The sequence below is a fragment of the Diceros bicornis genome, chromosome 18 (assembly GCF_020826845.1).
Source record: "Diceros bicornis minor isolate mBicDic1 chromosome 18, mDicBic1.mat.cur, whole genome shotgun sequence".
Lineage (NCBI taxonomy): Eukaryota > Metazoa > Chordata > Mammalia > Perissodactyla > Rhinocerotidae > Diceros > Diceros bicornis.
The window spans coordinates 46,810,921-46,838,234 of record NC_080757.1 but is presented as its reverse complement, the minus strand read 5'-3'; the positions used below and the strand labels follow the sequence as shown (position 1 = coordinate 46,838,234).

Sequence of the window (27,314 nt, the reverse complement as noted above, 5' to 3'; positions counted from 1 at the left end):
TCAAATGTAAGGTGTTTGCTGAGAGAGGTTTAATAGATGACCAAGCCCAAATTGGCTAGTGATAGTAACCAGAAGGGTCTGGAGGTGCAGCCCCACTTTTTTACACCGACAAAGCAAAACCGCCACCCCCTCCTCGATGCCCCAGAGGGCCAGAGGACCCAGCTGGGGGACCAGAAGTCTCACCCAGTTTGGAATTTTTTGTGCATCCCTTTGCTTTAGGTATCCAGATTAGAGCAGGTGACTATTTCTCAGGGCTTCTATAGAAGCTCTAGAATCCTTAAGAATCACAAGATAGAATGGTGATGGTTCTGGTGTCAGCTCAGTTGTCAAAACGTGCTGGCCAGCGCTGTCTTAGAGGCTTTGCGGTGGCTGCACTCATTCCTTCTCTCCCAGGTGATCGTTGCTTACAGTCCTTTTTGCAGGCCGTCTGTGCAGCCCTGCCATTTGCAGATGAGGAAACAAAGCTTGCAATTAGGTGACTTGTGCACCATTTGAAGGCAGTGAATGACAGCTGGGGCCTGCAGTCCAGTTCTCCTGGTTCCTAGGGCCTTCACACCCCCGCTGCTCGGAGTGCTAGGGGCTTAATCTGTTATTCCTGTGGGTGGTATTTGGGGCTGTGATACTTCTCTCCAAAAAGACCCCTTTTGTGGGATCCAGAAATGAAATGACTGGAATGCATGTATTCGTTTTTCTCGTAGGCCCACCTTATATGTTGGGAAATACTCTACCAGCCTCTATGCCTCCCCTTCAATGGTCCACGACGGGGTCGCCGTTGTGGTAAGTCCTCTACAGGGGGCTCAGAGACGCAAGCTTCTAACTGCTCCTATTCCATTTTAGCAAAGACTGACTTTGAATCATATGTAAACATTTTGTTGGTTAAGAATGCAAGACACAGATCTTAAATCCTCAAAAACAACTTGTACACATACCATGTTCTACTTCACGAGGAGAGATGTATGACACAGGCACCTTCCTAAGCCCAGGAAGCCCTGGTTATTCCCCGTGGCTTCCGAGTTCACGTCTAAGCTGCCCATGTTGGTGTTCATGGGCCTCCTCGATCCAGTCCCCCGGTGCCCCTCCTCCACCCCGCTAGTGTCTCGGGGAGTCGCACAGTCCCGCCGAGTGCATCTTCTCCCTGATTTCCAAAAGTTCCCTGTTCATCTTTCTTAGCCTTTGTTTGGGCTGCGCCTCACACTTCAAATGCTCTCCCTTCTTCCTTTTCCCTACTCAAATCCTTTCCATCGTTTCATGACCTATCCAAGCCTCCTCAGGTCTTGCCAGTTTGCCTCCAGCGCTCCGTCCCTGAGTGTCCGAGGCATCATGATCCTGGCTGCTCGTTTGGGTCCTTACAGTGCTTGAGCTGTTTGGTTGGCATCTCTTGTCTTTACAGTGAGTTGGCCGGCTGCTCCTGTGAGCAGGGCAGTACCTGCCTTGGTTGCAGCCCCAGCAGTGCCCCAGCTAGCACTGGGCTTGCGGCTGGAGCTTACTCCCCACTGGTGAGTCGCATCAGTTGTGGGCTGGTAGATACCCACACGTTCTCCTTCACTTATTCTGCTGCTCACAGTAGCCTCTTGGAATTCCACACACGTCTTTCATATTCCCCAGTTCCCAGAAATAAGAATTTAAAAAGATGCCCATGTTAAACACATCAGTGCAGCACTGTCACGTCCTGAGGGAGGAGCTTCTCCTGCCCAGTCTTAGGGGCTTTGTGTCTTGCTCTGACTGTCTTGGACCAGCCCCATCTGGAGGTATGGCAGTCCTTTCAGCTCTTAGGACCATCACAGGGAAGGTCTACTACTCACCTGCAAGGGCTGCCCCCAGGCCTCACTCCACTTCTGTCTTCGCAGCCCCGAGGCAGCACTCTTCCTTTGCTGGAAGGCCCCCAGACCGACGGTGTCACCATTGGGGACAAAGGGGAGTGTGTGATCACACCCAGCACGGACCTAAAGTTTGACCCTGGGCTCAAAGGGAAGAACAAGCTCAACTACTTGAGGAACTACTGGCTTCTAATAGGTAAGAGTTGGTTTCTCCTCGCCTCAAGTGATGACATGCTGCCTCCTGGTGGGCGAAAGCCAACCTTGCCAGTTACTGTCCTCAGCTCTGCGTTGTGCTCAGTTCATGTCCAAGTTAGTCTTTCAGACCTGGGAACATTTTTACCTGCAAGGAAAATAAACAAGGTAGCTGTGTTACCAAGTCAGTTCTCAAAAAGTGTTTAACTAATGTTCCAGAACTCAAGTACTAAATGATATAAACTTTGTGCAGTCATCTGACACACTGAATGTCAGTTATGTGCCAGGTATTGGCACCAGCACTTCAGAATACATTTCCTTATTCCTCACAACGACCTTGTGTGAGGTAGACACCCTTGTTATTTCCACTTAAGGTTAAGGAAGCTGAGACAACTTCTGTGGAAGAATTCACTTGGAGTTGGTGTAGGCATGGAAGTGGGGGTGAGGGGTTGGGAGAAGAGAGAGTTGAAGACTCTTTGAGGATGCTGAAGAGTTAGAGGCTGGACTTGGGTCAAGGAGCCACAGCGGAAGTCCCAGGTGTGTGTGGGAGGTCCCTTTTCCCTTTTCTTCCATTGTTGCTGCCATCACTGATGCCCTGGGGTTGAACTGGAGGTCCTGTCAGCCAGAGAGAGAAGAAGTTGAGATGACACCAAAGGCAGTGAGTGTGACAAATGAAGGCAGAGGTGAGAGGAGCTGTGTTTTTGGCAAGTCTCCCACGTAATTAGAGCAGGACAGAGTTTTCTTGAATGTGGTTTGCCCTTTCTGTCACCTCCCCCAATTCTGCCTCCCAGCCCCAGAGGTGGTAACAGGTGGGGATGCAGCCCCAGGGGAGGCAGGAGGTAAGTGCGGTGCCGGAGCACACGGGGTGATGAGGTTTCTCTTCCCCATTCTCCCTCTTGGTGCCTCGCTGGTACCGGGCAGAGAGAGGGCAGGGCTGGGGGCGCAGGGAAGGGGATGTGCAGCGGCTTGGGAGAGTGTGGGGCCCGGGAGGCAGAAGAATCTGGGGTCTGGATGGTGGTGTAACTGGGGGTTTCAGGGGGAGACTGGGTGTACTGGAGCATTGATGGTTCCCCTTGTAGTTGTCTAGGTCTTGTTCTTCTTTGTGCATCTTGATTCCTCGTAGCCATTTTTCTTTTGGTTGTTATTTTTATCAAATAATGGGCAAAGAAGATGATAAAATAATTCTACTTTTTTTTTTTTAACAGAAGTAGTTTGGAAAGTATGTGTGAATGGGCCCGTGGTGAGGAAAAATAGCTGATGAGCAGAGGTTATTACAGTTACAAGGCTGCTTAGTTTTAGGTGCCAGTTAAGGGGTACATAAACTGCATACCAGTGGTTAAGAAGTGAAAAGATTGCTGGAAACTAAGGAAATGTGTATGTGAGACTAAAAAACATGGGGAAAAAGTCTTCATGGCTTAGTGAAAAATGGCATCCTTTTAAAATGGAAAGGTTGTCCAAGTAAGGAAACTGAGAAACCCAACAAAGTGTAAAGAAGTAATTAGGAAGCATCCCACAGTTCTGAAGTCCCTTTTGAGGAACTCCAAAGCTAGTCATTTTTGAATAAGGCTATGGGACTACTTGACAATCTTTGTGTAGACTGGGGGCCACAGGTAAAAAAGCATATGCTCTTTTATGTCCATCTATGTCCTTTAGTTTGGTTTTTGTGGAAGACATTAAGGATATCCCCACATTCACATTAATCTTGAAAATAAAATGAATCCACTTAGCTTGCGTGGTGTGTTCTGTGGGTTTCCTGAGAGCAGTGGCCCTAACCTGAGGTGCTCTCAGCTTCACCTGGGAGCTTTGTCAGTTAGGCACACCTGACCCCTGGGTCCTGATTCAGTGGATCCAGAGCAGGGCCCATGCTTTTTGCTCTGGAGCCTGGACATAATTAATGATGATAGATAGATAAATCGCTAAGACCAGGTACAGTTTGTACAAAAATGTTTCAGGATCTCATGATTACGTTTGAAGAACAGTTGGTTGAGTGTGCAGTGTGATTTTGCTAAAGGCCCAGCTATGGGAGAAGCTTGTTTATAAGAAGAAATACAAGAGGAAGAGGGGATTCAGGCCGATCACTTTCATAGCAGACTGTTGGTAGACACCCTACCAGAGGAGTAGGACTTGGAGCGCTAAGAGTGGGCCTTGGGGATGGGGCAGGCAGGGCACTGTGGGGCAAGGTGGCATGTAGAAGGGCAACCTGATTTCTCTTAGAGCAAAGGTCTCTTGTTAGCCTCGGAGGTACCCAGAGATAGTCACATTCAGATCCCTGGGCCCCACCAGCAAGTCTGAGTTGGGGGTCTGAAACCAGCAGACCACACATGAGGAAATCCTGCTCCATGGCAAAGCATGTCTCAGAGTTCTTTGGCCAACAATGGGAAACCAGTGGCGGTTCAAAACAAAATTAAGTTTCCCTTAAAGAACAATGTTATGCTGTAGATAGAGAACTGACATAAAGATAGGGAATTAAAGAGGATTTTTCCAGATCAAGAAATGTACATAGCTTGCACTAGCTCTTGTTTGTTTTTATTTTGGCAGTACATATAAAATCTTTGATAGGTTTGGGAGAACAATGGAAAGATCATAGGGTGAGATCTAATCGCAGTGAGAGAACAAAAAGGAAAGTTTGTCAAGGTGCTGAGAGCCCATTGTGAGAGTGTCAGCTGGCTCTTTTGGGTGTATGTGGAGTCATTTAATTTTAGAGCTAAACAGATTATGAAGCATTATCAAATCCCAGTTCCTTATTTTATTCAACTTTGTCTCTCTTCTGGTAATTTTATGCAATAGATACTCAATAAACGTGTAATGAATACTAGGTGGTCTTGAAATAGTAGAGAACAGTGAATGAACGCTGAGAGAACTGTGACCCCCTATCCATCTAGCAGATACGTCTTAGTGCTCTCTTATGAGTAATTCACCGTTTCCCAAGATGGAAGCTCACATTTAGATAATGGGAATAGAATTCCACCTGAGCAATTTAAATACCAAGATGGGAGTTGATACCCTTAGTGGAGCAATGTTACAAGGGTAAGGGTTGAGGGGAGAACTCCTTGAACTTTTAATAAAGCTTCATAAAGCTTCAGCAGCGTACAGCCTAAACTAGGAATTATCCACACAAGTCTTGCTCTGAACATCTCCCAAACATCCTGATCCCTCTCATGACAAGGATACTTCTTTGCTGCTCATTATGAGATTCCGAATACTGTATACATGCCATTGAGTAGTAAAATTTCTGTCTTGATGAGATTTTTCTGGTAACTGGCTCTCCTTTTCTCTCACTTTACAAATGTGAGCATTTGCATTGTGGACCTCTCACGGGTAGCGACTGCTGCCTAAGCTTAGCGTTGAGTGCTGCCAGTGCGTGGGCACTGTTCTCATTAAAGGTTTCGTTTCCTTTCCTAGGACACCATGAAACCCCACTGTCTGCGTCGACTAAGATGCTGGAGAGATTCCCCAACAACCTGCCCAAACATCGGGAAAATGTAATTCCTGCTGATTCAGAGAAAAAGAGCTTTGAGGAGGTGAGTGGGGAAGTGAAGTTAGTCACTGGCTCTTCGTGTCAGATTTGGGGGGATAAGCATTTGCCTTTGTCTTTAGAGCCTGTGGTCTCCTCAGGAGGGAGGAGAATGCAGAGGAATCCACAACAAACAACAAACTGTTAAAGACTGATGGGGAGGGAGGGGAAGCAATAGTGAAGCTGTGGGAAGGGCGGTATTTGGCCTGGAGGAAGAGAGGCAGAGGGCACTGGAGGTAAAGGCCTGGAAGTGGGAATAACCCTGGCAAGTCCAGCTCTGGTGCTGGACCAGATCCAAGGCTACCAGGTAGGGAGCAGTGGGAAATGCGATCACATGGATGCAGAGGAAGCATGCTGCCAAGACTTGAGCAAGCCTGGCAGTGGAGTGAAGAGTTGATGAAGAGGAAGTGAGGAGACCTGAAGTTTCATGAAGCCAAGAGTGGCCTGTTAAAAGTGGCCTGGGTTGGCTGCTTGGTCTGGGAGGGACACCCCAGGCTACCTCAGAGCGGAGCATTGGGCAGTGGGGAGGCTTACCCAGGAGGTAGCTGCTGTGAGGTTCTGACTTGGGTGACCCTCCTGCAGCCCTGGGGGGAGAGAGTGTGCTGGTCAGGGTCTCAGCTGGCGACAGATGGCCACCCAAATTAGGGTAATTTGAGGGGAGTTTAATAGAGGGACTGTTGACACAGTAGACACTTCCAAGGGTTCTCTTAGCGTGCTTTGGCTTGAAGTGGGTGCAGAGGGAGTGGGGACCCCAGACCAGGAGCCTAGAGCTTTAGTTGAGGTAGTCAGCAGCCCCACAGAACTTAACCTCATTCTCCTCCCTCTGTCTCATGTGCTGGTGTCCCAATTAGAAACCAGAGGGCAGGGGAGACCATTGCTCTGCCCATAGGGGGCAGCCTTCTGGGGCACAGAGCAGGTGGAGACGGCTGGAGAGTGGCTCTGCAGGGGGCGGTTGGAGCAGGCCAGTGGAGCATGCCAGGTGGGCATCCAAAGGCCATTTGGGCTTGGCAGCTCCTACAGCCCCACCATGGGGGACCCAGTGACTAAGAAGGGGCCTGGGCTATGGGCAGGGTCAGAGGAAAATGAGAGAGGCTGGCTAATGTGGGGACCACGATCATGACAAATTCACTTCAGAGATTTACACATCTCTGGAGGTAGCCAGGTCGGAGAAATGTATTGAGTCCTAAAACAGTGATCTTGGAAAGCGTTGGTGCCCTAAAATCTTGATCTGATTTTGATCTTATTAAAGTCAAGCATATTTGTTATTGAACGCTTAGAAAATAAAAGTATAAAGAAGAAAATAAGACAATACCCTTAATCTAACACCCAGAGATAGCCACACTTGAGATTTTCGTAATCATCCAGTCTTGAACAGTCTTTTAAAAGTCCATTAAAATACTCTGACGTACATTTATATGGTAAGACGTAACTTTTTTAAACAAACACACTTGAGTGAATATAACCAAATGAGTGTTGTCCCTGGTCACATGCTCAGCAAACGTTCCTCAGCTGCCTGCTGCACACCAGCCATGCCACACCCCCCTGCACATGGGAGGGGGCAGCTGGAGGGGGAGAGAAGGGCACTGTGAGCAGAAGTCTGGGGGGCTGAAAGGGGTGAGCATGGGGGGATGCCGAGCCCTGCGCTCGCTGAGGAGGCTGTGTTCATTTCATTGGGCAAACAGTAACAGCATATCTGGAACACTGGATGTTCGAGAACAAATCTGCATTTTTCTAAACTGTTCTTGAAGTCCTAGAGATTCTGAAGAGCTTAGGCAGAAGCTCCACTTTTATCCGATTTAATTTGGAGCTTCTAACTGAAATTTTCTTTAATAAAGGGTTCTGATGCTTTTCAAAAACTTTGAAAAATAGTGGAATACTTCAATAAATGATTTTGTTTTTGGAGTCTCACTGAAAGTTTACAAGCAACATAGGAAAGCTGCTTTATTGCTTTATAGCCGCACGTGCATGTGTGTGTATGTGGTATTCCTTTTTAATGTGAAATGGTATTACTAAATTGACTACCAACCTTTTCACCAGACTTTGTTACAGACCATTTCAGAGTTTTCCTGAATATCAAATCTGCTGTGAAAGATGGAAGTATTTGCCTTCAATGAGGATTTTCAAAAGAATATAGGATCTGAAGAAGGCACTTTCAACAGTATTGCTCTAAAAACTTTGTTTTTTCTTTTTTTTTTTTTTTGGAGAGGGAGATTGGGCATGAGCTAACATATGTTGCCAATCCTCCTCTTTTTGCTGAGGAAGACTGGCCCTGAGCTAACATCTGTGCCCACCTTCCTCTGTTTTGTATGTGGGACACCACCACAGCGTGGCTTAATGAGCAGTGTAGGTCTGCGCCCAGTATCGGAACCCTCGAACCCTGGGCCGCTGAAGTGGAGCGTGCGAACCCAACTGCTACGCCACCGGGCTGGCCCCTAAAACCTATTTTTGAGTATGATAATATCACTACAATGATGCATGGCTTCTCAAGGCAATCGCTTTGATAAAGGCAACAATTATCTGGCTTTGTGATCTTTGGGTGGGCTTTAAAAAAATCCGCATTACAGTATAGTCATTCCTTGTAGTCATTGCTTCTCTTGATTGTTCGGCTCATTTATATCTGGCTAGAAATTTTGCAGTGATGTAGCCACTCTCTCCCATACAAGGTTATCAACCTGGTTGACCAGACTTCAGAAAATGCGCCTACCACCATTTCTCAGGATGTGGAAGAGAAGTTCACTCATGCCCCTGCCAAGCCCGAGGCCCCCGTGGACTCCATGCTCAAGGACATAGCCACCATTATCCTGTGCACCTTCCTGCTCATTGGCTGGGTGGCCTTCATCATCACCTACCCGTTGGTGAGGCTTGGACCCTTCCCTTTGCCCTCCTGCATGTTTCTGAACTTCTGTGCCCATCACCTGATGTCAGTGGGGTCCAGACAAAAACAGCAAACAAGCAGATACTGCAAATAAGCAGATACATTTTGTTTCACTTTTAAAAGTTGGGTCTGGCCCCGTGGCGTAGCGGTTAGGTGCTCGCACGCTGCTGCTGGCGGCCCGGGTTCGGATCCCAGGCGCACACCAACCGCTTGTCAGGCCATGCTGTGGCGGTGTCCCGTATAAAAGTGGAGGAAGACTGCTGGCGGCCCGGGTTCGGATCCCAGGCGCGCACCAACCGCTTGTCAGGCCATGCTGTGGCTGTGTCCCATATAAAAGTGGAGGAAGATGGGCACAGATGTTAGCCCAGGGCCAGTCTTCCTCAGCAAAAAAAGGAGGATTGGCATGGATATTAGCTCAGGGCTGATCTTTCTCACAAAAAGAAAAAAAAAAGTCAGTATTTGCTTATCTTCAAAAACATTGAAATTAAAGAGACACTAACTTCTCAGGAAAGGACAATTTTGTACCTACATCTTATAGTTTAACTGATGGTAAAAACTGATCTGTAAGCCTTGCTTGCAGATCATTTTGAATAGTTAACTGTTTTCTTTTACTTTTCTTAAAAACTGCCTGTTAAAGATATCAGATAGAGGGGGCTGGCCCCGTGGCTTAGCGGTTAAGTGCATGCGCTCCGCTACTGGCGGCCCGGGTTTGGATCCCAGGCACGTACCGACGCACTGCTTGTCCGGCCATGCTGAGGCGGCATCCCACATACGGCAACTAGAAGGATGTGCAGCTGTGACATACAACTATCTACTGGGGCTTTGGGGAGAAAAGGGGGAAAAAGAAGAGAGGAGGAGGATTGGCAATAGATGTTAGCTCAGAGCCAGTCTTCCTCAGCAAAAAGAGAAAGATTGACATGGATGTTAGCTCAGGCCTGATCTTCCTGACAAAAAAAAAGATATCAGATAGAGTGAAAAGGCGGCAAAGTAATTCCTTCGACTTTCTAGTTGGAAGTAAGTGAGCTTAAATTACGTAGTTGAGTAGGTCATGGGTTGGGTAAAATATGCTAGAGGAATATTCCTTAAGTTGCTCAGAGCACTGACATGTTATCACCTTAGGACACAAGTGCTCAGGAATGGGAGTGACAGGTCCTTTATGGCACTTTCCATTTGTCCAAATGTGTTTACCTGCATTGTTTTATTTTTTTACCTGACAGTCTTTATAAGGTTATTATTATTTATCCCCTACCCACAAATGAAGAAACTAGACTCTGGGAAGTTAAATAACTTTCTCAAGGTTACTCAGCTAGTAGATGGCGTTTCCAAGGTTAAGAGAGAGAAAACTCCCAGTGGGTTGTTGGCTACACACCCGTCCCTTTAGTCACCTTCCCAAGCCTCGGTAGTAATAGTCACAGATCACTGCCACTTCAAATTATGATGGAATGAACTTTCAGAATTAATGAGAGGAGTGTGGGGGTGTGGGGAAGGCAGCGTGATGAAGTGCGGGGAGTGAGACCTTGGCCAGGCTCCACGTGTTTCAGCCCCACTCTGTCACTCTGTCGCATCCTGGCTGTGTGGATGGATGGCTGTGAGGTTCTGGGCCTGGCTGCCTCCTCTGCCTCTCTGGATTGCTGGCAATGTGTGCACTAACCTCTCTCAAGTGCGTAGCCATAGTAGACAGCAAGCCGGGGTCTTCTAAGTGTAACTGGCACCAAGACCTCCAGTCATTGCACCAATTCTGCCTCCTGTGCCATTTCTCTGGTCTCACCCCACCCCATGGGGTCATATAAAGAGCATCTGCTTCCTCGGCCACAGGGAGTCTCTCCTTTTCAGCCTGCTTGTTTCGCTGGGGGAATGGGCTACCCTGTCTGGATGTGTGTTTCTCTTCCCAGAGCATGCATCAGCAGCAGCAGCTCCAGCACCAACAGTTCCAGAAGGAACTGGAGAAAATCCAGCTCCTGCAACAGCAGCAGCTGCCCTTCCCCCCACCTGGAGACGTGGCTCAGGACACTGAGCTCCTGGACTCAGCCGGCCTGTACTCGGAGAGCTCGGCCACCAGCAGCCCCAGCACATCCCCCAGAGCCTCCAACCACTCGCTCCACTCCAGCGGCTCTCTCTCCAAGGGTGGCACCAGCCCTTCCCTGGAGCAGGACGATGAGGGTAAAGCGAGTTGCTGTTTGGTGCTATTTTCTTTTTCATTTGATCACCACCTGAGAACCATAAAGCACCATCTCCTTCCTGGGAATCTCAATGGGATTATGAAGTGTGTTCCCAAGGGTTCACCAAGTTCTCACCTGACTCCCACTCTGGGGGCTGGGCTTGTGCTCCATCCAATGGCTTCTTCCCCTCAGAGGACCTTTTGGGAGCCCCCTTGGCCCTCCCTCCATCTTCCTCTGCAAGGGCTGGGAATCACTGCTGACCAGAAATGCACTGGCCATCTGGCTTGAGAACATTCCCGAGGCAGCCACGGGCCAAGTATAGAAGTGCAGCTATAGGGGCCGGCCCTGTGGCTTAGCGGTTAAGCAGCAGCGCTCCACTGCTGGCGGCCCGAGTTCGGATCCCGGGCGCGCACAGACGCACCGCTTCTCCGGCAGTGCTGAGGCCGCATCCCACATGCAGCAACTAGAAGGATGTGCAGCTATGACATAAAACTATCTACTGGGGCTTTGGGGGAAAAAAACAAATAAATAAAATTAAAAAAAATTAAAAAAAAAAGAAGTGCAGCTATTGATCCACTTTCTTCTGGGAAGTTGGCTCAGGCCAATTGTCAGGGCCGATATTCTGAGGGGATTAACAGAGCTAGTGCAAGAGATTGAGAGTCCTTGATCCCAAGCTGGAAACTCTGCTTGTGGTCTCTTCATCTCACACATCCACTGTCACTTCCTGATTGTTTCAGGTGCAAGTCTTTAGGTGGATTTGTAGAGAACCCCTGTCTTTGGGAAGACATACATTCTCACAGTAATGAAAAGATGGGACCAGGAGGCAGGGGGCAGCCCTGGGCGTGACTAGGAGTGGCCCCAGCCGGCTCTTGTTTACCAGGGAATTGGGGGTGTAGAGCCTCTGAGATCCCGTCTCTTCATCTGACCTCAGGAAGGTAGTAGCCATTCCAGCCTCAAGGTTGTTTAGGTTGTTTGTCTAAAACAACCTCTTCTTTTTCCTGTTTTGTCCCAGATGAGGAAACCAGCATGGTGATCGTTGGGAAAATTTCGTTCTGTCCCAAGGATGTCCTGGGCCACGGAGCGGAGGGCACAATTGTGTACCGGTGAGTGGATTGGAGAGCCCTGTGCCTTCACCACCTCATGTGTGAGCACCTGTCAGCTTGCAGGTGGTGTGCCAGGCTCCAGGGGCACAGCAGGGTCATCACAGTGTCCGAGACAGAACAGTTCCACCTCCAGGGAGAGAAGTGGTGACCACAGGGCCACCTGGTGGTTGGTCAGGGCCCCCTGGGCCGTGAGGCTGACGAGGTGGCCGCTGCGTCATGAGAGAAGGAGCACCGCGGGTCCACACGTCTCCTCTCATTTCCACAGCCCAACTTGCACCTCCAAACCCAACCCCTGCTCCTTATCTTGCAGGGGCATGTTTGACAACCGTGACGTGGCAGTCAAGAGGATCCTCCCTGAGTGTTTTAGTTTCGCAGACCGTGAGGTCCAGCTGTTGCGAGAATCAGACGAGCACCCGAACGTAATCCGCTACTTCTGCACGGAGAGGGACCGGCAGTTCCAGTACATCGCCATCGAGCTTTGCGCAGCCACTCTGCAGGAGGTGGGTGCCCGGTGGTCACCAACAGCTTTGTGGCCGCACTGCAGCTTCCCTTCTCCTGGCAACTGGCAACTAGGGTGTGGTTTTAGGGACTGCCGATTTATCTTTTTTTAATTTATTTTTATTAACTTTATTGAAGTTACAATATAATATACTCACTAAAATACTTTTAAGTGTAGAGTTTGATGCATTTTGGCAAGAGTACATACCCATTTAACCACAAACAGTCCAAATGTAGAGCTTTTTTATCATCCCTAACTTTAGTTGGGCGGTCCTCTCAACCTGCATGGGGGCAGTCTTTCGTTACAATTAGCATCTCTCTCCTTCTTAGCCTCCAAGAAAGCTGGCTGGTCCCTCTTCCCATGGCTGGTCAGGGCTGGTGTGGGCTTAGAGGATGCTCATCAGTTGATGACTTGAGTCATTAAGATCATCCAGCGAACTCCTTTTGCTCAGTTTCCAGGCTCAGCATGAACCTATTTCAGTATCATTTGGCTTCACTTGTGGGTTTACCTGTATGAGGCAGTGAACTTGACTTTCTTGCTCTCTTCTTTTCTTTCTCACTGTAAACTAGTGAGTTGGAGCTTTGTTTGTTTAAGGTAGCCTATGACTGGAGCGGAAAGTCTGTTGGAAAATATGGATTTGGACAGAGAATGTTATCTGTAAAACTTCCCAAATCTTTCTTAAAATAGGATCAAAGAAAATGAGCTGACCCAATACCGAATATTAATTAAAGCAAAAAGCAGCAGGCAGGACTTTGCTAAATAAAATTGAATCCTTTAAAAAAAAAAAAGAAGCCACGCTGAGGGGGCAAGTGCTGAGGGCTGTGTGCCGTGACCTCACCATCATCTCTCTTGCAGTACGTGGAGCAGAAGGACTTTGCCCACCTTGGCCTGGAGCCCATCACCTTGCTGCAGCAGACCACCTCGGGCCTGGCCCACCTGCACTCCCTCAACATTGGTGAGAGGCCTCCCTCGTCAAGGCCACGGTCCTGGGTGGTGTGACCGACTTGCTCCCCTCTGTCGAAGCTCTTTGCTGCGTTGCTGGTGTGCAAGTTGTGTAAGAATTTGAGGAGGTCTCTTACACGGTTGAAAACCAGAACCGTTAGAGGCAGCGGCAGGTCTATTGGCGGCCTGAGGAGGGTGCACTCCCCATTGCAGAAGGAAGCATGATGTTGCTTGTGGTAAATATGGGACTAATCTGAAGTTTTATATTAGTTCACAGAGACCTGAAGCCTCACAACATTCTGCTTTCCATGCCCAATGCACATGGCAAGATCAAGGCCATGATCTCTGACTTCGGCCTCTGCAAGAAGCTGGCAGTGGGCAGGCACAGCTTTAGCCGCCGTTCAGGGGTGCCCGGCACAGAAGGCTGGATCGCTCCGGAGATGCTGAGTGAAGACTGCAAGGAGAACCCTGTGAGTAATGAGCACAGTCCTTTGAAAACTGCAGAACCAGCCTCTTGGATCTTCAGGAATAAGAGCCTCCAAGTTCAAGACTTAGGGGCTGGAGCACATGTAGCTGGAGAATGACATTTCTTTCACAAAGAGCACGCTGCTGACATTCTCCATATTGTCTCATATTCAGATGAATGAAGGGCGCAAATGTGGGCAATTGTCTTTTTTTCCCCCTACTCTTCTAATCACTTTCCCCTGCTATTTGGGAAACTGGGAAATCAGGACTTGCACAAGGTGGACAACAAACTTCCAGTTTTTGTTCTTTTTTTTTTTTTCCCTGTTTTTGTTTTCCCGACTTTTTATTTTGAGAATTTTTAGACATACAGAAGATTGAAAGACTGTTTTAGTAAATACCTCCATGCCTCCACCTAGATTCAACATTTGTTAATATTTTTTATTTTCTCTCTATTTATCAGTTGCTGAAGCATTTGAATGTAAATGGCAGGCATCCCAGCCCTTCACCCTTTAATACTTCAGCACGTGTCTCCCAAGAACAGATACATTCTACTTCCTAACTACTATACTATTGTCACACCTTAACGGTCCATGCTGTTTTCATGATATCTAATATTCAATCCATATTCAAATTTCCCCAATTGTTCCCCAGATGTCTCTTACAGAGCTGGTTTTTGTAAGCCAGGACCCAGTCGAGTGTCTTTCCTTGCTTTTGATTTTCCTCCTTTCATCTGCTATGGTCCTCCTACCTTTTTTGTTCCGTGATCATGACTCTTTGAAGAGTGCAGGCGCTACTCTGTAGCACGCCCCACTTGGGACTTGCTCTCTTGTTTCCTCATGGTGGCGTTTAACTTTCCCTTCTGTTCCTTGTATTTCCTGTAGAACTAGAACTAGTTCTAAAGGCTCAATTAAATTCAAGTTAAATGTTTTTGGCAAGAACAGTCACAGGACACAGCATCAGGAGGCACTAGATGGCAGCTTGTACCATTATTATTGTACCCCCATGAGTGATGCCAACTTGGCTCCCCTGGCGCAGGTGGTGACCACTGATCTCTCCACCACAAAGGTACATTCCCCCCTTTGTTGTTAGCACTATGTGGGATGATGCTTTGGCACAGTGTGAATATCCTGTTAACCAACAGTCATTCACCCAATGGTTCGGCGTCCATTGGCAGTCCTTACCTGAATCACTTAACTCAGTGGAAATTCTTCCACATTTATTAGCTGACATTTTTCTGTAAAGAAGAGCTTTATTTTTATCCCCTTTCTCTCTGTTTCTTTCTCTCTCTCTTTTTTTTATCACTACAGACTCATGGATTTTAAATATAGTGTTAGAATCCATTGTAGCCCTTATTTTTTTCTTTCATTTTTTTGTCCCTACTCCTTTTGATACTCAGATTGTTCCAGATTTGACCAATGGGAGCCCTTCAGGCTGGCTTCTGCACCCTTTTACTAAGAGCCCACTTGTGTTTGAGCACCTCGCTTTCTAGAACAAGACATCGGAGGATTACCTCATACTTCCCTGATCCAGACCTGGCTGGGCTCAGCCATCCTAAAATAGATTAGATCCAGCAGAGCCCTCTTACCCAATTCTGGGCACCTTATTAAACATCTTAAACAGTTTGTTTTAACTTAAAGCAAGTAATGTAATTCTTTAAGTAATAGGAATATTTTGATGTAGGTCAGTGTCTTTTCTTTGAATTTGGGTCCAACTGAATGGAGTTGTTCATTTTCTCTCTTGCCTGAAGCACACTCACAGGGCACTTCTGTGACTTCTAGATTGAGACTTGGACATTTCAAACTCGTCTAAGCAATTTGAGAGCAGAAGCCTAGCTTTTAACTATTTATGTCCCAGTCCCTTACAGTTGAGTCTCCCACATCTAATATCACAGCAGTTTTTGTAGCCACTCCCTTTTATTGAGGCTTTCCAAAGATTCAGCCTGCCTCAGACTTGGTGGCATGTATATTTTATCAGCTTATGGAATATTTAAATTGCAAGAACAAGTGCAGTAATAAGTTTGGGAAAGAAGATAACTGAGCGTGGAGAGGAGCGAGTGGGAGCAGAGGGAGCCGGGCAGGCAGGACAAGAGCGCCCAGCTTCAGCGGTGAGTGTGCTGGAGAGGCCAGGCAGTGCAGCTACAGAACGGAGCGCATTAATGATGCAGTGAGTAGGTGAGAAGTGGCAGTCAGGTAGGAGCTTCAGCTGTGGGGGGTTGTTCCTCCTGTCCCGGATCTGTCACCCACCTAAGGAGAATTCTGGTGAGGTAGAATAAAGCTGATTGGGTGTGGGAATTAGAAGACCTGAGCCTTGTCCTGGTGTCACTGTCCAGCAGTGACCCCGGGCTTGTCACTGAATCTTTCTATCTGTGTCTTCATCTGGGAATGATGACATTAGCTCACCTCACACAGCTGTTGTGAGGCTGAGTGACAGTATAGTATTGTTAAAGTTGTGTTTCTCCAGTGTTGAAAGTGATGAGCTCCTGGCTTTCTCTCACTAGATCCTCATGTCATCTAGTGGAGAATCTAGAGATAGAGCCTAGTAATAGGGACCCAAGCCATGCTTGGGACCACCCCAGTGTTACAACCCAAGTAGCACAAACTAGAAATCACATGTGCACATTCCCTAGAGAGAAGCTCAACCATAGACATGAAATGGTGTCATGGGATAAGTGAGAGTCATTATCAGATAAGATGAAAGACATCACTGGAAACTTGTCAAATAATTTCTTTGTGGGGCTATTTTTGAATCCAAAACTTTTATTCATTTATTAACAAAGTTTTGAGACCTGCCGTGTGTGGGCACCAGTATAGGCCCTGTGAGTACAACAGGGAAGCAAACACACAGAAATCCCTGCCTACAAGGACCTACATGCTGGTTGGGTAAAGAATAACTAATGGCCAGGAGAGAGCTTCCTATGGGCCAAGCACTGGTTTAAGGAACCATTTTCACATATTAATGCATTTAATCTTCACAACACCCTGTGAGGATCATACTATTGTTATCCTCATTTTACATTCGCGGACACCAAGGCACAGAGTGGATAAGGAGCTTCCAGCTGGCAAGTGGTAAAGCTAGCGTCCCGGGCAGTCGGCTCCAGAGCCCACATTCTTCGCTGTGACCACAGACACTTGTACAGCACCTCCAGGGTGGGCAGCACTGCTCTGAGCAATTCCCGTATGTTAGCCGATTCTCCCAAGACACCTTCAAGGTGGAAGAAGTAGCCGCAACGCTCCTCTCCTCCCTGGCTGCTGAGAATGAGAATCCTGCCCCAGAAGCCCTCTCACGCCTCATGTTTCTTTTCAGACCTACACAGTGGACATCTTCTCTGCGGGTTGCGTCTTCTACTACGTGATATCTGAGGGCAGCCACCCTTTTGGCAAATCCCTGCAGCGGCAGGCCAACATTCTCCTGGGCGCCTACAGCCTTGACTGCTTGCACCCCGAGAAGCACGGTGAGTGGGCGGGAGGGGTCAGGCCAACTCCTCAGCTGCCCGAGTGGCCCCTCCAGGCTGGGATGGTGCTGGCTCTGTGCTCCCAGAGCCCCTTCTTTCTAGCTGCTCATCTGTGGGCCTCAGTGAATTGGTGACTCATTCCAGAGCTGGTGGAGGGCTGAGTAGGGTTATTCTTGGAGCACCTCCTTCTAAAGCCAAGAAGCTCTGAGCTTCCTGCAGGTTATCCAGTTATTGGTATGACCTGGGCAAGGGCCCTTTTGGGGACTTCTGTTTCCCAGCTTGTAACTTGTGAGGGTTAAATAATCTGAGGTCCCTTCCTGCACGGACGTTTGGGAAGATAGATAGTCCATGCTCAAGAAACTGGACTCTCTTGTCTGCAGGCCAGCGGTCAGTGGGTGTGGCCTGGGCTGGGGACAGACGAGCTTGGTCCTTGCTCTCCAGGCGCGGGTGCAACAAGTCTTTCTCCCTGACTTCAGGGTCTCCTGTGTTATAATTGGCCCATGACACCCCAGTGCCACCTTTTTAAAAAATTAAAACTAACTTATTGTTTTGCTTATGGGTGATTTTCCTTATTCTCCGTAGAAAAAACAGATTAGCATAAAGGCCCATAATTCCATTATACAGTGCTGAGTGACTGCTGTTAATACTTTTGTGTTTTTATATACATTATTCCAATCATCTGTTTAGACATGTATGCATATTTTTATAAAAAATGGGATTAAATAATACATACTATTTTGCAACATGCTCATTTTTTAACTTCCTCTTGAATCTCTCTCCATGTCTATCTGTATTCAGCCATGGTGTCATTTTAATGGCTCACAGTTCAGTATGTGGAGGCACGGCAATGTTACCTGGGCCTCTGATATTGGGTATTTCCAATTGCTCCTTTTCACAAACTGGGCATTGAGGACTCTCCTTATTAGCCAACGTTTTGTGCAAGTTCTTAATTATGTTATTGGAATGAATTCCTGTCAGTAGACTCTTGAGTCAAGGGCATGCAGGTTGTTGAGGTGTCTGGTATTTCATTGTGGCTTGAGGCTGGTAGTAATGGGTTGCTTGTTTATTTTCCTCCGTTGTAGAAGATGTCATTGCCCGAGAATTAATAGAGAAGATGATCGCAATGGATCCTCAGAAGCGCCCCTCCGCGAAGCACGTGCTGAAACACCCGTTCTTCTGGAGCCTCGAAAAGCAGCTCCAGTTCTTTCAGGTAGAGACCTTTGTTTTCTTTATCAAAAATCTTCATTTAGCTTTTTCTAGATTTTGAAAATATAGCAAAGGACAAATAATAAAACAAATGACCCATAATAACCATGGTTGACGTTTTAATATATTTTCTTCATATACATAAAAGTGTCATTAGGATCAAAATGTATTTAGTTTTGTATCCTGCTTTTTTTTTACTATACATAATATTTTAAGTATTTTTCCATGTTAAAGTTTGAGAATTTTAATGACTATAGTATTCTATCGTATGGATGTACCATAGTTTTAAAACTTTATAATATAGGAACTTTCAAATACACACAAAAGTAGAGGGAATACTATAATGAATTCCCATTTACCCATCAGCCAGCTCTGACAATTATTAACTCAACCTCTGCCCTCTCTCCACCCCTCCCCACCCCAGATTATTTTAAAGCAAATCTGAGGCATCATATAATTTCATTCCAGTTTCATAAATTTAAACATTTCCTTATATTGGATTTTTTTCTATCATCTTTTACTCAGTCTTTGCCCAGATCTTTTCTTGCTTAAGATAGATTCTGAGAAGTTATGTTATACGATCAAGGGATATGAACTCCTTTAGTAGTTTGACTGTGTGAAGTCTTTGTGACATTGCCAGGTGGCTTTGTGGAAAGGTGATGTGTTTCTCAAAGTCTTCCCTGGAGTGAGCTCAGCATCGTTCCTCCAGATGCCTGCTGCTAGCATGCCCACTCTGAAAGCAGGCACATGGGGCCGTGCTTTTCCTCCTGGGTCTGGGCCCGAGTGGAGTTGGTGAGCACCGTGATCCAGAAGTGACCGTCACACTGTCCTGAACTCTGACTAGAGCCGTGGCTGTGGTGAAGCCCCCAAAACACAAGCTCCTTGAGGGCAGGAGTGATTGATTGCTGGGGTCACTGCTGTGTGCCCAGCCACCTGGGACACTGCCTGGCACACGGCAGATGCTTAGTAATTATTTGGATGGGTTAGGAGGGGGACGGTTTAATGCCATTTTCCACAGCAGCAGTGGGTAAGTACAACATCAGGTTGATCACTGTGTTCCACAGGACATAACATTAAAATTCTGAGGTCAGATGTCTTCAGGGGACTTCTGAAAACTAGCCAGGTCACTCTGATGAAGACAAAATATAGAATAGGAGTAAAGCTCAAAAGAGACCTTCACCCCACCATGGGTTAGGATTTCAACTCGTAGTATTTCCAAGTGGGATGTCTTGCAAACACAGCTGGCTTCCATCTGTATCAACTAGCTGTATCGGCCTTGCAGCTCAGAACCATGTATCCCCAGTGTACCCGAGCTGACAATCTAATCCCTCCAAGGCTTTCCTCTAGCAATTGCAAGTTAGAGGGTCAGCCAGTCTGGCTTCATCTTCATCAAAGAAAGAAAAGACTGTGGGTCTTATAAGGCTACTCAGTGTTAATGTGTTTGGGCTCATCACTCTGTTCCCTCAGCTGTCAATGGACCCGTCTAGTATTACTAGTGGGGACCAGCGCTCAAGGGGCATTCATTCATCTATCAAACACGGAGCAGGGTTTGAATCCAGGGCAGGGGCCTCTGGAGCCCACACTCTTGTCAGCAGGTTTCCTCCTCTAAAAGAAGGCTTCCCAGGGCCGGGCCTGTGGCTTAGTGGTTAAGTGCGTGCACTCCGCTGCTGGCGGCCCAGGTTTGGATCCCGGGCGCGCACCGACGCACCGCTTCTCCGGCCATGCTGAGGCTGTGTCCCACGTACAGCAACTAGAAGGATGTGCATCTATGACATACAACTATCTACTGAGGCTTCGGGGGAAAAAAATAAATAAATAAAATTAAAAAAAAAAAAAAAAAAAGAAGGGCCGGCCCGGTGGCCTAGCGGTTAAGTGCTTGCGCTCTGATGCTGGCGGCCCGGGTTCAGATCCCGGGCGTGCATCGACGGGCCGCTTTTCTAGCCATGCTGAGGCCGCGTCCCACATACAGCAACTAGAAGGACGTGCAGCTATGGCATACAACTATCTACTGGGGCTTTGGGGGGAAAATAAATAAATAAATAAATAAATAAATAAATAAGAAGGCTTCCCTTCATCTGTCTTTTCTAATGTTCGATGAGGACTAACAACCCTTCACCAGTTATGGATGTTTTAATGGGTAGACAAAAAGCACAGGATGCAAATCAAAATTGAGCTTTTTTGGTTGATTGACGAATATAGATTGCACATATGGCTCTGTGTGGAATGTAGTGTGTGTATGTGTATGTGAAAAACAGGTGAGGCATTCAGGGTCTGTGTACAGGTGTGTATCTGTGACACTTCTCTCTGTCAGGGAGATGGTCTGTGGGCCTCTCCCCAGTGAGCAACAGACATGCTGCTCACAGGGGAAAGGTTAATGGATTGGGGATGGGCAGTGAGGCAGGCTTCAGCCCGGGCCTAAGAGGGCCATCGGTCTCTCTACGACTCATGTGGCACTGACCACTCTGTTACCTAGTGTGTCGATCCTCCAGCTCTCAGCTGCTCTGCGCTCTGACCACCCTCTGCTGCCCTTGTTTCCCTCACAGGACGTCAGTGACCGAATAGAAAAGGAAGCCCTGGACGGCCCGATAGTGAAGCAGCTGGAGAGAGGCGGGAGAGCTGTGGTGAAGCTGGACTGGAGGGAGAACATCACCGTCCCCCTCCAGACAGGTGACCACGCTGGAGCCCCTGGGAGTAAATGTTGGCAGGAATGTTTCAGAAGCGGCAGCTGGTTCTAAGAAGCAAACATGGAAATGGCAACTTGAGGCTGTTCGGGCTCCAGATACCACTTGTGGGGTTGAGGCTTTCTGTGGGTGTGTCCTCTGTGGTCCAGATGCAAATCAGACCATTAGCGTGATGTATGTTTCACTCTTGTCTCTTAGAGTGACAGGTTAGTGAGAGGTGTTGTGCTCTCAGTGGTTATTTCTGATCATGGGTGCAATCAGGAGGTGGCATTCAGACTAACACTGCTCTTGGTTTCAATTTGGGGAACATGCTCCCCCAAACTATGAGTAGAGAGTTATGTTGCATTTCAGTCTGATCACTTAATCCCCAGGAGCCTCAGGGATTGTTTTCTTTTGGAATGTGTTGTTACATTGCATTCCTTGTTTTTTTCCCTAGATCTGCGTAAATTTAGAACCTATAAAGGCGGCTCCGTCAGAGATCTCCTCCGAGCCATGAGAAATAAGGTAAGGGTTGTGAACACTGCGTGGGGCCAGGCGGCAGCAGCACAGCCACCCTCCTCATGTCCATTCTCTGTGGGTCCTTTCATCCATACTGGAATTCTGACCTCTAAGAGGCTGGGAGTCCTTAGAAGGACTTGACGAATTAGAGGCTGTTTCTTCCTTTAAATGGGTTTTCTCTTCAGGGACATTGAGGTGAGGAGTTTTGCTCTGGGAAGCAGGCTCTCTGATGCCAGTGTCCTTTGTGGTCTCTGCTGACTTGTATGGTGCCCTCTACCTGCCTGATTTAGCACCGTATAGACTCCGTCTAATGGGGACCCTCTGGCACCTTCCCACAGGGGCCTGGTCACTAGGGCCTCAGAGCAGGGGCCTGGGGGTGCTCTTGGCCTGTGCTGTCACCAAGCCGTCCTCAAACAGGGCCCCGGCACAGACGAGGCCTCCAAGCCCATTGGGAAAGACACTTCAGTCCCAGGCAACTTTATTCCACTTGAGGCTGCCAGGAATCTCACTAGGTCCCTGGCACTGGAGGCCACTCTGGCAGTGAAGCTCCTCCCTGCTCACCCCGAATGGGGCCTTGCTCAGCTCCCAGGCCTCCTCCTGAATGAGGGAAGCAGGCCAGGTGCGTGGGATAGATTGTTGGCCACATAAACCTGTCTTCCTTTCCTTTACAGAGAACAGACTAATATTCTGTCTTCCTTGAACAATAGAAGGGTCTTTTACCAGCGCTTCATAGATTTTCTAACTGCTAACCCCCTGTGTCTGTGTGTCCACCCTGTTTGTAGAAGCACCACTACCGGGAGCTGCCCGTGGAGGTGCAGGAGACGCTGGGCTCCCTCCCTGACGACTTCGTGCGCTACTTCACCTCGCGCTTCCCCCACCTCCTCTTGCACACCTACCGGGCCATGGAGCTGTGCAGCCATGAGAGGCTCTTCCAGCCCTACTACTCCCACGAGCCCCCCGAGCCCCAGCCCCCAGTGACTCAAGACGCCCTCTGAGCCAGGGCAGCCTCCATTCTGGTGGCCCCAGCTTTGACTGAGGGCCTGGTCTCTACAAGCCAGAGCCTGAAGCCTCCCGGCTTAGCAGGGAAACCAGGCTCCCAAACCAAGTGCCTTGAGCTGCCCGCTCTGCAGCCAACAGAGGAGGATGCTGGCTCGAGGAAGTGGGAGAGGTGACCCTTCCTGACCTGCAGGGAGCTGGGAAGATGTTAGCCATGAAAGCTTTACAACTGGGGGACGTCTGCAAAGGAGGGCCCGTTCCAGAGGCAGCGAAAGGAGCACCCTCCTCCTTCTCTTGGATAAGATGGCTTTAGACTTACATTTCTTTTTAAACTTCCCGTTTGATGTCAGCCTGTGGGCCTTTAAGGAAGAGAGAAGAGGGAATCCTAAGTTTTGCCTACTTGCTGGGACCAGGAGCATCTCTCTCCTCGACCAGCTAGGCTGAGATGTGCTAAGGGCAGCTTCTGCCAGAAGTGGGCTTGAGAGGTGAGGGTGCCGAGGAGGAGGAAGACGTTCAGAGGGCATTGTCCCTGGGGATTGGCGATGCCTCACTGATCACAAATGCGCCCAGAGTTTCCCAGGTCGCTGTAACCACTGTTTCCTTGGGGACAGCAAGAGCCTTGAGCATGGGAGCGCAGTGTTGGGACAGGTCAGCACCGCATGCTGGAAGGTGAGGCCAGGTCTGCAGGTCTCAAAAACGAAGAGCACACTGTTCTGAGGCAGCTGCAGCCCAGTGCCCCGGTGGCCTGAATGGTGGCCCTTGGTGGATTTGTGCCCTGGGCCACTTGGGGATATTATGGAGCGTTTGGGGACAAGAGGTGATAAGTTCCCTGGCCATCAAGGAGAGCAGCTGAGGCCCAGGCAGGCACAGGTCTTCAGGACCGGAGGGGAGCAGGCTGAATGGGACACATAGCCACCCTGGGAGAGCCCTGGGCCAGTGGGTAGGTAATGAGGCTCCTCTGTCCCTGGGGCCAGCAGGACGGACCAGGGGGTTGGGAGCCAAGGCCAGGGTCAGCATGTGCTTCATAGGCAGGCTTTTATGTTTTTCTTGGCAGATTTTAATAACTTTATATTTTGATCATACTGTAGAATGCTACATTAGCATAAGTAAGCTAAATTTGAAGCTTACTCGTGAAGAAGAAATGCAAGATGATAAATCTTCTATTTTTTGTGGTACCAAAAGTCCCCATCCCCTCCAGAGAGAATGTTTATATTTAGAACATTCTCTGATGCTGAAGAGTAAAACATGATAGCAACACTATACACATGTATTAAGCAATGTCAAAGTAATATTCTCTAAATTAGGTCAATCACATGGTATTTTTTTTCCTAAAATTAATATAATTTTTAACTTTAGTTCCAGTAAAAAACTCCTCTGTCTTTTCTCCACCGAGAGCCTTAGAGGTTATGCAGTCAGGGTACCGTGTAAGGAAGTCTTTTTCCTGTACTTTCTCCAGCTGGGTGAACGATCATGGCGGTTCAGTCCTGGGGACTCAGAGACTCCACTCAGCAGTTGAATGTCATTGTCGGGTTTTACTAACTGATCAGAAATCAGTTTCTTCTTCTTGTGAGATGGTTTCTGGTGGGGTATGTGTATGAGGGCCGCTCGTCAAAAGCTTCCCTTCTGCCTTTGTAGAATCCAGTTCCTTTCCTTTCATAATGCCTAAAGTCACTTTTATTTCTTGAATAAATATTATCCTACATCTTTAAACCTCAATTACCTCATTTAGACCTTGGAACCCTGGTGTCCTTGGTTGGCATTGCGCATCTTCTCCCATGCTGTCTGTTTTCAGGAACTTGTCCACAGAGTTTTCCTGTCCCCGCTCTGATGCCCCGTGCCTGCGCCCCCCTCACTGCCCTTCTTCTCCCGCTCTGCGGGCCACTTTGCCACGCAGCCTGCCTGGGGTAGCCCCAGAGAGTCAGAGGTGGAGAAGGTGCCACGAGTGACTTAATGGGGCTGTCAGCTTTCTGTGCTGCCGGGGGACTGCTCCTCACCTCGTTCTTATCGCTGAATTTCTCTTTTGGGGAGTAGCCAGGTCATTTCTAGCTGCCCAGTATTTGTGACATCTCTGTTTTGGCCCAACTTGCTTCTGGGACAACTTTTTAAAAATGCCTTTTCTGCTTATCATATTAGTTTCTAACAACCCAACTTTCTCAAACTCATTTATTCAATGTATTTTATCCGAGCACTTGCCATATGAGCCAAGCAGGATACTGGATGCTAGGGACACAGAAGTGAACAAGTTAGCAAAACCTCTGCTTTCGTAAGAGCTTATAGTGAGAGCGACAACAATAAACAATAAATAAATTCTCAGTGCCACAAAGAAAACCCGGGGGTAGGGAAGGGCATGCATTTGGGGTTTGCACCTCTTCTGTCTTAAAGCTGCCCACGTCCCAGAACCCCTCAGATGTGGTCAGGTCGCCTTCTGTCCATCTTCTCTCCGTCACCTTTAGGAACCCACCTTTAGTCAGTCCTTCAGTGGTTTGACAAGGTCTCATGTGGGCACTTGTCATGAAAATAGTTTGGGCGTCATCTGGTCTGTTTATCCTGTTCTAGTCTCTAGAATTCTGGTTTCCTGTTGTGCTCAGCACAGTGGGAGGGTGTCTTTCTTTGTCCAGAACAGGGTTCTGCAGACTTGGTGCATCCTGTTGAAGCTGAGCAGTGTGATCTTTACAATTCCTGGAAGGCTGTTTAACTTTTTAGAAGTACGCTGTCTTCATTTTTAAGAAAGAATTTAGTTACATCTGTGAGGAATCTCAAGGACACTGTGATTTATTTAAATTTATTCAATCTTGTATTGAATCTGTCTTTGGCATACCTTTCCAGAATTTCTCTTGTTGCTTCTTGAGTCTTTTTAACTTCAGTTTATGAGGAGCTCCACATGTCACTGGGCATCAGCATTTGCACTTTGGGGAATCATTGGTGTTACTTGATAAGTCACTGAACCATCTAGTGGCTGACCTATAAAATCCTGGGTGCAAAGGTATGATCTCCCCAATCTCAGTGCAATAGTCGTCATAGGTTCTTTCCAGTGAGACGTGGCCCTGACCTGTTACATTTGTTATATTGGAAGATCCACAGGTTAGTGGGTTCAGCAAAATATTTTCTTCCCACCAACTCGAGATGGAAGGTTCTTAGCAGAGTTAAGCCTGATCCCTTCGGTAAGGTTTCGTGTGAATGCGATTCCTTTACCATTGCAGTCCTTTCTTGCTGCAGGAAGAGAGATGAATTGGTTGCTGATCTGACCTCTCTCGCAGATGTGGGGGCCTGTGGCTTGTAGGGATTTCTCCTCTCGGCTGCTGCCCTTTCAGAAGTTGTGCTCCAGGCAGGTTTGGATTTCCCGAGACTGTTCCTCTTCTCTATCTCTGTTCTCAGCCTTGAGGTCCTCGCAGAAGGTGGGCGGCTTCTGCTCCTACAGCCTTCTGTGCCCGAAGAGCTGGAAAAGACAGCACAGCAGAGCACACCTGTAAAGAGCCTCTTTTAGTTCTCTTTAGCTTTCTCTCTGCCCATTTAGTTTCTGAAATCCCTTTTCTTCGTATTTCCCAGCGTTTCTTTTCCTTGGTCATTCCTTCACCATCCTGGAGTAGTTGAATATGGCCTGGCGTAAGCGTTTCCTGAAGAAAGTCATCAGGTGTCCTATATAGATGAACCAAAATTCCACCTTCCAGGGTTGGACCATTGTCTTTTAAACCAAAGTGTCTCATCTTCCTGTACTTTGTTTTCTGTATGAAACAGTGATTTCCAATGAGAAACTCTAGTTCCAGTTTGTATATGGCACTTAAATCCTTTCTGTATTCATTGGAAAACCACGAGGAATCTGCAGTGAGCCTCCCACTGGAGCAGCCTTAACCAACATGTCCGGCCAAAGTCCCCACCCATCGCCTCCCCCTGTGCTCTTTGTGTGTTTGGTGGGTACAGTATTCCTTTTCAGTCTCCCAGAAGCTGTGACGGGGGAGTCCCCACTTACCTAGAAAGCATTACCAGTCAACTATGTGGCATTCTCAGATGCAAACCTTATCTAGTGTTCTTTTTGCAATGACCTATTTATTTAACCTATTTATATTTATTTAATTTTTACTCTGAAGTGTTTCCAGTTACAATTGCACTTGCTTAAAGCACATCAGATTTGTTTTGGACAACACCCCTGACCATTTTAAAACTGGAAAAGGAAAAGTTATACTGTATCCTTCCATGGGATGGATGCCTTACAGTAGTTTTGTCATTAAAGGGTGATTAATTTGGTCAGGGTAAACATGTTAATTTTTAAGTGATTTTATAAAAAATTCTGTGCCATTGTGTCTTCTCTGTGGACGGTTAATTGTTTAATGGGTATGTGTTAATTGTGTGATACAATCCTCTTTGTGGAACCTAAAATCCTCTTTTTAGCTTTATATTTTATAAACTGCCAGATTGTATAATTTTTATGTGTATTTTTAAAGCTTGATGATGTGAGGGTAATTATCTAAGTTAAATGGCCTATTTTTGTACCTCCTGTACAGTTTTATAATTCTGCTGATTGATGAAGGCGTCTAATGTTGAGCCAACCACAAATAAAGGTAGTTTTAGATTTGGAAGCCAGCTTCATCTTCTTAAAGACTTGACCACCACTCTCAGACCAGGGGGTCGTTCTCGGCTCTTCCGGGGTAGGGGTCTGGATGGTGAGGGTGAGCAGCTGGCTCAGCAGGTGAGAGGATAGGTGGTGGGGTGCAGTTGCCTGCTGGTGTCCATGGCAGGGTCCAGGGGCCTGGAATGTCCTCCTTGGTGGCTATGGGAAAGGTTCTTTGAAACACTGCAAGAAGTCCCCCAAAGTATTGATTTGGGCTGGTTTCCAGGAAGGGGGCCAGGTTGGGACAGATATGCTTCATGGTGAGAATTAGGCTTCAGCAGAGTTTGGGGCATGTGTACGGTGAAGAGGA

The 27,314-nt window shown here is 47.7% G+C and overlaps 1 protein-coding gene across 3 annotated transcripts in view; it reads left to right on the top strand.

Moving 5' to 3' along the window:
- Window positions 1-26,972, top strand: part of ERN1 (endoplasmic reticulum to nucleus signaling 1) — an 82,633-nt gene extending 55,661 nt beyond the window's left edge. For all 3 annotated transcript variants that reach the window (XM_058561372.1, XM_058561373.1, XM_058561374.1), the window contains 14 exons: window positions 699-777; window positions 1,848-2,013; window positions 5,412-5,530; window positions 8,187-8,378; window positions 10,291-10,558; window positions 11,570-11,660; window positions 11,971-12,160; window positions 13,015-13,114; window positions 13,372-13,571; window positions 16,870-17,017; window positions 18,100-18,227; window positions 20,767-20,890; window positions 21,341-21,408; window positions 22,185-26,972. In XM_058561372.1, coding sequence (XP_058417355.1) covers window positions 699-777; window positions 1,848-2,013; window positions 5,412-5,530; window positions 8,187-8,378; window positions 10,291-10,558; window positions 11,570-11,660; window positions 11,971-12,160; window positions 13,015-13,114; window positions 13,372-13,571; window positions 16,870-17,017; window positions 18,100-18,227; window positions 20,767-20,890; window positions 21,341-21,408; window positions 22,185-22,397 — 2,086 coding nt within the window. In that variant the 3' untranslated portion in view covers window positions 22,398-26,972. The remainder of the gene's footprint in view (window positions 1-698; window positions 778-1,847; window positions 2,014-5,411; window positions 5,531-8,186; window positions 8,379-10,290; window positions 10,559-11,569; window positions 11,661-11,970; window positions 12,161-13,014; window positions 13,115-13,371; window positions 13,572-16,869; window positions 17,018-18,099; window positions 18,228-20,766; window positions 20,891-21,340; window positions 21,409-22,184) is intronic.
- The last annotated feature ends 342 nt before the right edge of the window (window positions 26,973-27,314 follow it).